Source organism: Narcine bancroftii, chromosome 3 (genome assembly GCF_036971445.1).
Source record: "Narcine bancroftii isolate sNarBan1 chromosome 3, sNarBan1.hap1, whole genome shotgun sequence".
In the NCBI taxonomy this organism is placed as follows: domain Eukaryota; kingdom Metazoa; phylum Chordata; class Chondrichthyes; order Torpediniformes; family Narcinidae; genus Narcine; species Narcine bancroftii.
Genome location: NC_091471.1, coordinates 85,857,887 through 85,871,105, shown reverse-complemented (window position 1 = coordinate 85,871,105; position 13,219 = coordinate 85,857,887). Strand labels below are relative to the sequence as shown.

General features: G+C 39.2%; 1 protein-coding gene across 2 annotated transcripts in view; it reads left to right on the top strand.

Annotated features, from left to right (window-relative positions):
* Window positions 1–13,219, top strand: part of elovl7a (ELOVL fatty acid elongase 7a) — a 53,953-nt gene that overhangs the window by 19,451 nt on the left and 21,283 nt on the right. For both annotated transcript variants that reach the window (XM_069924463.1, XM_069924464.1), the window contains exons 4-5: window positions 138–194; window positions 10,895–11,000. In XM_069924463.1, coding sequence (XP_069780564.1) covers window positions 138–194; window positions 10,895–11,000 — 163 coding nt within the window. The remainder of the gene's footprint in view (window positions 1–137; window positions 195–10,894; window positions 11,001–13,219) is intronic.

The window sequence follows — 13,219 nt, the reverse complement described above, 5'->3', positions numbered from 1 at the left end:
ATTACCATATTTGTGTGCACAAATTCACAACAAGGAGTAGCAACAGAAATTTAATGCATAAATTATGAAGATGTATTCAAATTAAACTAGAAATTGAAATAAATTCTTTATTTAATGTGCTGCTTCTTTTGTTTTAGATGGCCTGGACCTGCTGGCTTTTCTACCTCTCCAAGTTTATTGAATTGTTAGACACCGTAAGTATCAGGGGACATGGGAATTTTTTTTTGTGCATCCTAACATTTGAAACATCTATCTTGTGAAAATATTCACTGCATAGAATTGAGTTCAGGTTTAGGGTGCAGTCGTGCATAAAGTTAGGTTCAAGAATTTGAGGTACACTTTTACTTTTATATTTATGGTGTATCAATGTATTTTAACAAAGTAGGTTTTTAAACCTGTCAGATCTTGTGCCATTTTGGTGTTTGACAGCATTTAGCAATGTGGCTCTGTTCTGCATTTGGGTGCTAATTGTGTGGAATAAGTATGATTTCCCTGTAGTGACGTGGGCTTCATCCATGTGCTCCTCCTTCCTTCTGAGAGCTGGGTTGGTAGAGAAATTGTCAACTGGAAATTCTTTGTGTGTAGGTGAGACAAAGATGGCATTTATGTTAGATTAGTATAAATAAGTGGTTGGTAGGGCACAGAACCTGCTCATACCCTTTTCATGAAGGTATCTGAGGTTCTCGTACACATGTATTTTGTGCTTATTTTCTTTATGTCCTTCCCACCCCAGTTACAATAATACAACAAAGTCTCGCACTGAATTTTGCAATGTTCCTCAGTATTTTCAATTTGTGTTCCATGAACCTGCTCCAAAATGAAACCTTTATTAATCCCAACACTCAGGGGGACCGGGTAAAACAAATATTCATAGAATTGTCCAGAAAAGAAATGAGTCTCTTTAGCCCATTATGCTGAACATAACCTCCATCCCCGCAAATCCATTTTACCTGTGTTAAACCCCTCTTGGGACTTGGTGAGTTTCACTGAACAGGTAGCAGGAGTATAAAGGAGGTAGGTCTCAGGACTTGTTGGTGATTTTTCACTGAATAGGTCTGCAGAAGGGGCATATCTGTGAACTCTAAGTAAATCAATGGTTAGAACATAAAGCATTACAACATAATACAGGCCCTTTGGCCCACAGTGTTGTGCCAACCTATACCAAAAAATACTCAACCTTTCTTTCATTCATGTGCCTATCGTGTATATCTTAAATGTCCCTGTGTTCCAAACTCCACTACCACCCTTGTCAATGGATTCTAGGCACCCAGAACTCACAAACTTACCCCTGATGTCCTCTAAACTTTTCTCCCATCACTTGGTACAGAAAGTTAATTAGCTAATGGGCAGTAGCATAGAATGTAAGAGTAAAGCAGGGTGGCCATTGCTGTGATTGTAGTAAACACATCAAAATGCTGGAGGGACTCAGCTGGTCTATTCAGCATCTATAGGAGACAAAGATATGTTGCCCATGTTTCAGACTAGAGTCCATCTTCAAGGAAAAAAATCAGAAGAGGCAGAAGCAGGATATATCAGAAAGTCTCAGAATTCAAACAATGGGGGAGGAATCCAGACCAACAAAAGGTGTTAATTAGATGTGATAAGGGACTAGTAGAATTTATCATGACTGTAAGAAAGGAGACAGGGAATGGAGAGATGGTGGGGGAAACAAAGGGGTTGGGGGGTTTAAATTAAGTCTATATTAATGGCATCCAGTTGGAAGATGAGGTGTTGTTCTTCCAATTTATGGGTGGTTTCAATGTGGCAGTACATGAAACCGTGGAAAGGGAATGGAATGGGATGGTGAATTGAAATGGGAGGTCCATGTTATTGTGGCGGACAGAGCCAAGGTGCACGACAAAGTGATCTCGCAGTTTGCGTCCAGTCTCTCAGATATAGAGGAGACCACAGCAGGATCACCAGATGCAGTAGATGACCCCTGCAGATTCACAAGTGAAATGTTGCTTCAGTTGGAAGGTCTGTTTGGGGCCCTGGATGGTGGTGAGGGAGGAGGTGTGGGCACAGGGTTAGATGCCAAGGGAAGCGATGAGTGGACAAAGGAGTCACGGAGGGAGTGGTCCCTGCAGAAGGACGAGAGGGGAATATGTGTATGGTGATGGGATCATGTAATAAGTGGCGGAAATGGGAGAGGAGGATGTGTTGGATGAGGAGGCTTGTGGGGTGTTAGGTGAGGACAAGAGGAATCTTGTCCTTGTTGCGTGTGGGGGAAGAGGGGGCCAGGGCAGATATGCAGGTAATGGAGGATAAGTGGGTGATTCCCAAGTTGATGGTGGTAGAGGGAAAGCTACATTGTTTGAAGAAGGAGGATATCTCTGATGATCTGGCATGCAAGTCCTCTTCCTGGGTGCAGATGAGCTGGAGGAATTGCAAGAGTGGAATGGAATCCTTACAAAGGACAGGGTGGGAAGAGGTCCAACATCAGGCATTTTGAAGGGACTGGACTCTCTAACTTTGTTCTCTCTTGCTGCACGGGGTGCCTGGAAATACTAAAAGCGAAAGTTAAAATGTGCTACTTATTAATGTATTATTGTGTGACAATAAAAGGAACCTTGAACCTTGTTCTAGGTTGTATTCCTCTGTGCTTTTCCTATCTTAGTGCCTGTCCAAATGCCTTTAAACATTGTACATGAACTTGAGCAATTTTGTTTAGGTCTCTGTAGTTATGGTGACGTGTAAGCTAAGCCTGTAGTATAATTTCGGAGCAGCTTTACTATTTCCTTGAAGGAAACTGCAGTACATGGAAAGTCCTGAGGTGGTAGTAGATCATATGCTATAAGAGAAACCGATAAGGGTTAGTAATCTTTGCTCCAAACAAAAGGCTGCTGAAACGGTTAAAAAGTTGTCTATTTTGAATGAAAAGTTTATGTGTTCTATAGCCTGTCAAACTCAGTCGGTGGAACATGAGACTCTTAATCTCAGGAACGTGGGTTGGAGACCCAAATTGGGTGCATCTTTAAAGATCGTGGTAGTTGTGACAGTGGTTAAGGCCATTGACAAGAAATCCATTTGGGTATCACGTGCAGGTTTGAACCCTTGCTACTGCGGGAGCAGCAGGTCCACATGGTGTATCCAGTGTGAGTGATTTCTGGGATATTTTTTGTCATCATTTTGTGCTGTCAGCCCCTGAGACACTGCTTTGCTAAAGCAGGAATGGTGCGATTGTATGCTCCCAGGCTGGATGTTAAAGATGTAAAACACTAAAGTCTGCAGACACTGTGATTGAAGTAAAAACACGATGCTTAAGAAACTCAGCATGTTAAGCAGTGTACTTTATGTAGCAAAGATAAAGAGACAAAACCAATTTTATTTGCTGAGATTCTCCAGCATTTAGTCTTTACTGCTTGTTTATTGCAAAGCCCGCTGTGCAGCTCAGACGGCAAAGTCCTCCTCAGCGACAAGATCTCCATCCTTAACCGATGGTCAGAACACTTCCAATCTCTTTTCAGTGCCAACCACTCAGTCCAAGATTCCGCCCTGCTCCAGCTCCCTCAACGCCCCTAAGGCTAGAGCTGGATGAGGTCCTCACCTGGGAAGAGACATATAAGGCAATTGAACAACTGAAAAGTGGCAAAGCAGCAGGTATGGATGGAATCCCCCCCAGAGGTCTGGAAGGCTGGCGGCAAAACCCTGCATGTCAAACTGCATGAGTTTTTCAAGCTTTGCTGGTACCAAGGAAAACTGCCTCAGGACCTTCGTGATGCCATCATCATCACCCTGTACGAAAACAAAGGCGAGAAATCAGACTGCTCAAACTACTGGCGAATCACGCTGCTCTCCATTGCAGGCAAAATCTTCGCTAGGATTCTCCTAAATAGAATAATACCTAGTCTCACCGAGAATGTTCTCCCAGAATCACAGTGCGGCTTTCGCGCAAACAGAGGATCTACTGACATGGTCTTTGCCCTCAGACAGCTCCAAGAAAAGTGCAGAGAACAAAACAAAGGACTCTACATCACCTTTGTTGACCTCACCAAAGCCTTCGACACCGTGAGCAGGAAAGGGCTTTGGCAAATACTAGAGCGCATCGGATGCCCTCCAAAGTTCCTCAACATGGTTATCCAACTCACGAAAACCAACAAGGTCGGGTCAGATACAGCAATGAGCTCTCTGAACCCTTCTCCATTAACAATGGCGTGAAGCAAGGCTGCGTTCTCTCATCAACCTTCTTTTCAATCTTCTTCAGCATGATGCTGAACCAAGCCATGAAAAACCTCAACAATGAAGACGCTGCTTACATCCGGTACCGCACGGATGGCAGTCTCTTCAATCTGAGGCGCCTGCAAGCTCACACCAAGACACAAGAGCAACTTGTCCGTGAACTACTCTTTGCAGACGATGCTGCTTAGTTGCCCATTCAGAGCCAGCTCTTCAGCGCTTGACGTCCTGTTTTGCGGAAACTGCCAAAATGTTTGGCCTGGAAGTCTGCCTGAAGAAAACTGAGGTCCTCCATCAGCCAGCTCCCCACCATGACTACCAGCCCCCCCACATCTCCATCGGGCACACAAAACTCAAAACGGTCAACCAGTTTACCTATTTGAAATGGCTGCACCATTTCATCAGATGCAAGGATCGACAACGAGATAGACATCAGACTCGCCAAGGCAAATAGCGCCTTTGGAAGACTACACAAAAGAGTCTGGAAAAACAACCAACTGAAAAACCTCACAAAGATAAGCGTATACAGAGCCGTTGTCATACCCACACTCCTGTTTGGCTCCGAATCATGGGTCCTCTACCGACATCACCTATGGCTCCTAGAAGGCTTCCACCAGCGTTGTCTCTGCTCCATCCTCAACATTCATTGGAGCGACTTCATCCCTAACATCGAAGTACTCAAGATGGCAGAGGCCGACAGCATCGAGTCCACGCTGCTGAAGATCCAACTGCGCTGGGTAGGTCACGTCTCCAGAATGGAGGACCATCGCCTTCCCAAGATTGTGTTAAATGGCGAGCTCTCCACTGGCCACCGTGACAGAGGTGCACCAAAGAAGAGGTACAAGGACTGCCTAAAGAAATCTCTTGGTGCCTGCCACATTGACCACCGCCAGTGGGCTGATATCGCCTCAAACCGTGCATCTTGGCGCCTCACAGTTCGGGGGGCAGCAACCTCCTTTGAAGAAGACCGCAGAGCCCACCTCACTGACAAAAGACAAAGGAGGAAAAACCCAACACCCAACCCCAACCAACCAATTTTCCCCTGCAACCGCTGCAACCGTGTCTGCCTGTCCCGCATCGTACTTGTCAGCCACAAACGAGCCTGCAGCTGACGTGGACATTTACCCCCTCCATAAATCTTCGTCCGCGAAGCCAAGCCAAAGAAAGAAAGATTGTAGCACTGTATGCAGCATGTAAATAGGTGACTTCAACCCATTTCATCCCTGTTATGGTGACTATCTTCCTTTATAATTGCTTGGAAAGACTAGTGTGTCGTTGTTTATGGCTCATTCAAAGAAAAGTCTGTACTAAAATAGCAGTTAAGTTTTTCACGGTTTTAAGGCAAAGAGCCAAATCTCAAACCCCAGTGATGACTCCATTACACAGAGATGGAAGCCAAATACAGGCTCACGGTAATCTTAGCAGTTGCTACATTACTACTACTCCTTGAATGGTATATGAAAAAAACTATGATAAAACAATTAAGCAATGCTTAAAATGTTGATTAAAACAATTGTGATAACGATCCATAAAAGTATTCAGACCAACTCCATTCTTCTTCACAAAGGAAAATTCAAAACTAATTGTTTATCTTTAACACACAGAATGTTAGCCACAACCTTGAAGCTTTGCTCATTCAAAGAATGTCAACAATATCTGCTGGCTTCTTGCACAATACGCTGGCAAGTCATTTTAATGCTTACAATACAGGCCCCTAATTATTACAGCAAAAAAAAAATACCATTACAAAGAAAAAAATCAAACATAGTAATATGTTTGTTAAATATCCAAAAGAAAATGAAAGTCAATTATCAAAACTTTCTGCTTCTTGTAAAAGTTATTTGTAATTGGCCTGTTCAGAAAGCCAGTTTTAGTCTTAATCCAAACTTGACATAGAAATGATTTTTTTTTGTCCTTGATGGTATCAACACAGGCCATATCAAAAGTTTGCAATTGTTTTCCTTTGTCAATACCAAGGCTTTAGTACTGTTTTCACCTGCTTTTTTTCTTGTCCTTTCTTGGAAGATGTGTCGCATTTTGGGATGTTTTCGACTACATGTCACAGCTGAGTCACTTTTTGCAGTTTTTGCTAATGTGCCCTTTACATAGACAGCCAAAACATACTCCATTTTCCTTTTTAAAAAAAAGTGATTTTTTTTTCTATGCGTCTTTTCCATCTGTGCACACTTTTCCAAATCGTGCTTATCATTACAGAACAAATAATTCTTCACAACAGACAAACTTTCTTTTTCATTAATTTCTTTATCTGACTGTCAGTGAGGTGGCAAATGTACTTCTTTTAAAATTTTGGTTGAGAATATGATTTGGACTTCTTTACTTTTTTAATACCTTTGATTATTCCATACACTGGATGTGTAACAATGTCCACTTGCCCTTCAATGAACTCCACCCCCAAATCCTTAAGTAGTCGTTTCATTACATTTTTTCTGGCTTTCAACAACTTGGCTTCTCCATAGTTCTCTCACCTGCAAGGGATAATTTATTTATAATGATTCCCATATTATTAGGTATGTCAAGCTGTCAAAGATGGCTGATGTCCGTCATGATGTTGTAACAGTTCAGTTCAGTGTGCCCGATGGAGATGTGGGGGGGCTGGTAGTCATGGTGGGGAGCTGGCTGATGGAGGACCTCAGTTTTCTTCAGGCTGACTTCCAGGCCAAACATTTTGGCAGTTTCCGCAAAACAGGACATCAAGCGCTGAAGAGCTGGCTCTGAATGGGCAACTAAAGTGGCATCGTCTGCAAAGAGTAGTTCACGGACAAGTTGCTCTTGTGTCTTGGTGTGAGCTTGAAGGCGCCTCAGATTGAAGAGACTGCCATCCGTGCGGTACCGGATGTAAGCAGCGTCTTCATTGTTGGGGTCTTTCATGGCTTGGTTCAGCATCATGCTGAAGAAGATTGAAAAGAGGGTTGGTGCGAGAACACAGCCTTGCTTCACGCCATTGTTAATGGAGAAGGGTTCAGAGAGCTCATTGCTGTATCTGACCCGACCTTGTTTGTTTTCGTGAGTTGGATAACCATGTGGAGGAACTTTGGGGGGCATCCGAGGCTCTCCTCTTAAAAAAGGGCATAAGCTTGTAAATTCTTTGTGTCGTCTGGCCTTAGACCATAGAAGAGTCTTCTGTAAATACAATATTTTTATGCATATAATGCACATATTATATTCATATTTTACAATCCAGGAACAACCGCCCCCCCCCCCAGCACATTATATGCATGTTTGTGCTATAGAAGAATATTTTTACACGTTGAAAGAAGGTGCACAATAATAGCAGGCGTGGGAAAAACATGCTGTCAATTTATAATGTCCATGGGAATATAATAGCAGCATTGAAAGGACACACAATTAATAGCAACCTTGGAAATGATGTGCCGGCAATTTAGACCAAGTATGGGAATATTATAGCGAGTATGAGAATATAATTGCAGCAATGAAAGAATGGGCACAATTCATAGCAGCCATGGTTGGTAATTTCTCTTAATACTGAATGTCATGGTATTCCTATAACAAGGACATTGTGACTAGGGCACTGCACCATATCAATATTAATTGCCCAGACCCCATCCCTAAGGGAGGAGATTAACATATCAAGTGCTTCTGATTTGATCAACATTAGAATTATTTAACCCTGAAGCCTGTCTTCAATCTATTGATTCCTCTCCTAAGCATATTAATATGTTGCAGTAGGATCTCATTTATATAATGGGTGATTGACACCTCAGGGGGAAGTTGATTAGGTGTTAATTGCAGGAGATTAACTGGCAGATATGGGTATGTGCTTTGTCTCATTTAAATGCCAGATGCGCGTTATATGCGTGTGTGCGTTATATGGTAAGCTGTAGAAATTCTATACCTGTCGCCAAAATGCTTCTTCAGTAATAACGAAGCCTGTTTGAATCCTTCAGTTGGAGCCATATGTTGGCAACCCTTTTAAAGATCTTGTAGTGGTCCACTCGTGAACTACTGCAAATAATATAAACAATCCTCCAGGCTCTGACACTTAATTTCAAGACTACATTCAAAGCTTTTCATGTATGCTTGGAATTCAAGAGGATCACCATCAAAAACTGGTATCTCTCACATGGGCAAAGAGAGAGTCTGTAACTACATTAATGATGCAGCTATCTCATCTGGTCTTGTGCTTGGGCAAAAATTACTTTGTTCACCTAGATTTCTTATACCTGCTGAGAGTGAGCCTATATTTGGCTTCCATCTCTGTGTAATGGAGTCATCTTTGAGGTTTGAGATCTGGCTCTTTGCTTTTACCTGATTAGTTTGGGATCTTGCAGTTCTCATAACTGCGGCACTGGCTCAGCCAATAACCTTAAACTGTCTACTTCAGGACCAATTCCAGGACATATTGTGATTGTTGCACTGGCTCAGCCTTGGTATTGAATACTTTGTTTTTCTATTGTCCTTCCTCAAAGTGTGATGCTTCAGATGATTTAATTAGAGCACTGGATAATCACTGAGCCTCGGACCTGTCCTGTTTAACAGCAATTTCTGTTTCTGTCCAATAGTTCCTGTTGCCTCCGTAACAGCTCCTCCTGCTGTTCAAAAGCATATCTCTCATGAAGCAATTGCTGTTCCCTTTGCTTCTTTAACTGTCTCTTCCATTCTTTTGTCAAATTTAATGTGAAGGAATTATTTTTCTTGATTCAAGATCTGCCACATTAGCCTGAATCTTTACACATGTAGATGCTGTATTTGTAATAGAGGCTGATCTAGAACTCCTCTTACTTGCTTTCAGCATTTGACACACTATCCTTCAGTCCTATTGGGCCCTATACATCAGATCTTGCCTTAATATTTGACCTTGTCTTCATTTTATATTGTTTATCATCCTCAACCCCATCTTGTGGCACAGCTTCAACCATTCCCTTGTGGCTGATCTTAGTTTCTATTTTTTTTGTGTAATTCTCTGGATCTATATCCCCAGAAACTGTAACCTTATCTATATCCTCACTCAGTATTGCTTGAAGAGTTGCTTTGTTTCCACTTGTCTCTAATTGCTGACTTTGCAGTTCTTCTACAAGTTCTTTTTTCTTAATCTTCTCAACATCTAGCTCCATGGGTGCAGCAGCTGCCATCTTATCCATCCAGTTGACCATTGCACTCGGACAGATATCAAATCTGCACAATAATATTCCTCCTATGACAAGCAGCAGTTTCTCCAAACTGTTCTAACTTGCAATTAACACACAGAAGGAACCTTTAGTAAGGCTCACCGCTTCTTCAGTGGTGGTCTTAATGTTTGTGGCTCCTCCTTCAATATGCTCTAAAAGGAGCTCAATCGATCCAGCCTGAATTGCAAATCCATTTTCCAACTTCCTATGTCTTCAATTTTGTCTTTTATTGACTAATGAGTCAATAATCCATTTTATTGATTAAATATTGTGACTATCTTCCTTTATAATCGCTTGGAAATCGCTGGTGTTGTTTGACTCATTCAAAGAAAAGTCCGTACTAAAATTGCAGCTTAGATTTTCATGGCTTATTAAACCTTATCAGTTATGACATTACTACTAATTTCTTGAACAGTACATAAAACTATGATAAAACAATTAAACAATGGTTATAAATGATCAATAGAAGTATTCGGACCACCTCCATTCTTTCCATCTTCACAGAACAAAGGAAAATTCAAAACTGATTGTTTTTCTTAAACATGCAGAAAGTTAGCCACATCCTTGAAGATGGCTGTTTCTAGAAGACGCTCAGTGAATGTCAACAATATACACCTGTTAACCAGATTATATTCCCTGGTTCTGTGTCCAAATGTCTTTTGAGGGGCGTGGTTAGCGCAACACTGTTACATTGCTGGTGACCCAGGTTCGAATCTGGTCCTGTCTGTAAGGAGTTTGTATGTTCTATCCACGTCTGTGTGGGTTTCCTCTGGGTGCTCCAGTTTCTTACCACCCTGCAAAACATTGGTTGTAGGTTAATTGGGGAATTTGGGTGGCATGGGTTTGTGGGCATGCTGTATGTTTAAATTTGAATTCATATGCAACATCCATGGAAAACAATTTATCAGTGAATTAATTTGAAGGCTAGAGACTGGAAGGGTATGCTTTGAATGTAAATAGCTCATTGCCTAGATTGGTTTCCAAATCCAAGCACTCGCATGTACTGCTGAGTATCTCCAGCATTGTTTTTATACTCTCATCTAAACCTAGATTACAAAGACAAGGTCTTCCTTCAGTGTGCCTCAAATTAATATGATAACCTGAAGACTAACTTGCTAAATAATTTAAGGAAATTAGAAGATTTCTAGACATAAAAAGGCATCAAGGGGAAGTGGGGGTGGGGGGGGGGGTGGGTGGGGGAGAAGAAATGGGAACATGCTATTGAGAAATTGTGTGTGTAATGATTGCATTGAATGGCAGCGGTCTCTTGAGTAATTGACCCTCTCTCTGTCTCCAAAATAAATGCATACCATGGTGAAAGCAGTTTACAGCTGTCAATTTCTTTAACTAGTACATGTTAATTTTTAAATGCATTATTAGAAACTGCTTACCTTCAAAGTTTTTTGCATCAGAATCAATGAGTTTGGGTTACTATGACTTCAAATTCATGAGCAAAAAAAAATTACTTTTAAACTACTGAAGCAATATTTTGGATGGTTGGAAACATTGAATTTTGAGACATTTCTCCTGTCAATTCCCTCACCAACCCGCCCTCCCCGGCCCTCATACAGGTTTTCTTTGTGGTTCGAAAGAAGAATGGTCAAGTGACATTTCTTCATGTCTATCATCATACGATCATGTCTTTCACATGGTGGTTTGGAGTTAAATTTGCTCCAGGTAATGTTCACTGAATGTTCTTCGTATTGAGTTGGTTGCTCAATCGTTCACCAATTATAGCCATTGGATTTTAAGATTAGGTTTTAAATGATCTATTTAGCTGTGCATTTTGATTTGTGTAATCTTCTGATCACTACCTTGTTCAGTAAGAAAATATGCCTACTTGAGTTTTTAATTGTTATTTCAGTTCAAGTGCTCTTGATCCAGAAAATTGAAAATACAATGCACTTGGCAACATCCTTCAGGCTAAACGATGAAATATGAACAATAAACAAACTTGGTTAATAAGCAGATATACATATTCTGTCATATAATGTACTTTGATCCTTTCTTGTATATGTACATTCTTTTTTTAAAAACTTTATTTATTCGTTCAAAAAACAAATAATATATGACATACAGCAATTAAACATGAATGTGAACCCCCCTTCAGCCAATAAAAAAGAATATTAAAAAAAGTTAAATATACATATTAAAATCTAATCAATATAAATTGAAATGTAAATATTCTGAGTATAACAACCACTTATTAATAAAAAATTATAATTATCATGCGAAGCATGTGTAATTTTTTCCATTAGTAAACAATATTTCATCTCATTATGCCATCTATTAATATCAATCATATTTGTATTTTTCAATACTAGCAATACATTTTTTCACTACGGATAAAGCTAAATATACAAAAACAAGCTGAAACTTATCTAATCCCAAACCTTTAAGGTTGCAAACTAACCAATAAAAATACTGTTGGATCTAAAACTATTTTAATCTTATACAGATATTCTAAAAACGATTGAATTTTCTTCCAAAAAGATTGTATTCGTATACATGACCAAAGAGCATGAAAAAAAGTTCCAACTGTATTACCACATCTAAAACACAAATCTGATTCATTAAAACCATATTATTTTAATTTTTCAGGTGTCAAATATAATTAATGTAAAAAATTGTAATTAATCATTGCATAATGTGCATTTATCAATCTAGTTACTCTATTATAACAGATATCTAACCAATCCTCTTCAGAAAAAGTAAAACCAATATCCGCTTCCCATTTAATTTTTGATCTATCCCAACCCTTTTTATCCATACCATCCTGTAATATTTGATACATAAATGAAATATAACCCTTCTCTGGTACCTTCATAAGAGAAGTCTCAAATTTAGTCATTTTAGGTAAAATCATATCTCTACCAAACATACATTTTACCAAAGATCGAATTTGATAATAAAGAAATTAAGAATTCTTATCAATACCAAAATCTTCCCTCATCTGATTAAAAGATTAAAAACTTACCCTCTTTAAAACAATCTCCCAAATTTTTCACACCTTTAAATCTTCAATGCAATAAACTTTGATTATGTATTGAAAAAGAAATGTTGATTATTATACAATGGAGTCAAAGCCAATAATTTACCCCTAGAACCTATCATTTTATTTTTCTTTATCCACAACTTCATTAAATGTTTTAGTATAGGCACATTATATTGCTGTAACAAATTTATATTCCACCTAAACAAAAATTGATGTATTTCAAATTCAGAAATATTTGCCATCTCAATTTTAGCCCAACTTGGAGGCAGTACCAAATCCATCAATGAACTAATAAATTTAAGTAGGGCTGCCTCATAATAATTTTGAAAATGTGGTAAACGTAGTCCCTTAACTTATATTTCCAAGTTAATTTATTCAAAGTTACTCTCGAAAATTTACCCCTCCATAAAAACTCCCTAACCATTTTATTTAAATCTCTAAAAAAAATTTATCAAATAAATACGGAATAGATTGAAACAAATATTGTATACGCGGAAAGATATTCATCTTAATTGTATTTATCATTCCCATTAAATTAATAGGTAAATCTTTCTATTTAATCAAATCAGTTTTAATTTTTTTCATTAATGGAACATAATTTAATTTATATAATGATTGATAATTAACATTCAAAATTAAACCCAGATATTTAATTCGATCAGTCCACTTCAAATTAATAATATTCTTATAAACTGTATAAACTCCTTCACTTACCGGTAATATTTCACTTTTTTCCCAATTAACTTTATATTCAGAAAGACATCCATATTAAACATTCCTTCAAATGCAAAAGTGATTGAGCTGGATTTGTCAAGAACACCAATACATCATCAGCAAATAAATTAATTTTATACTCTTCATCTAAAACTTTCATACCTTGTATCTGTGTATTTTGTCTTAT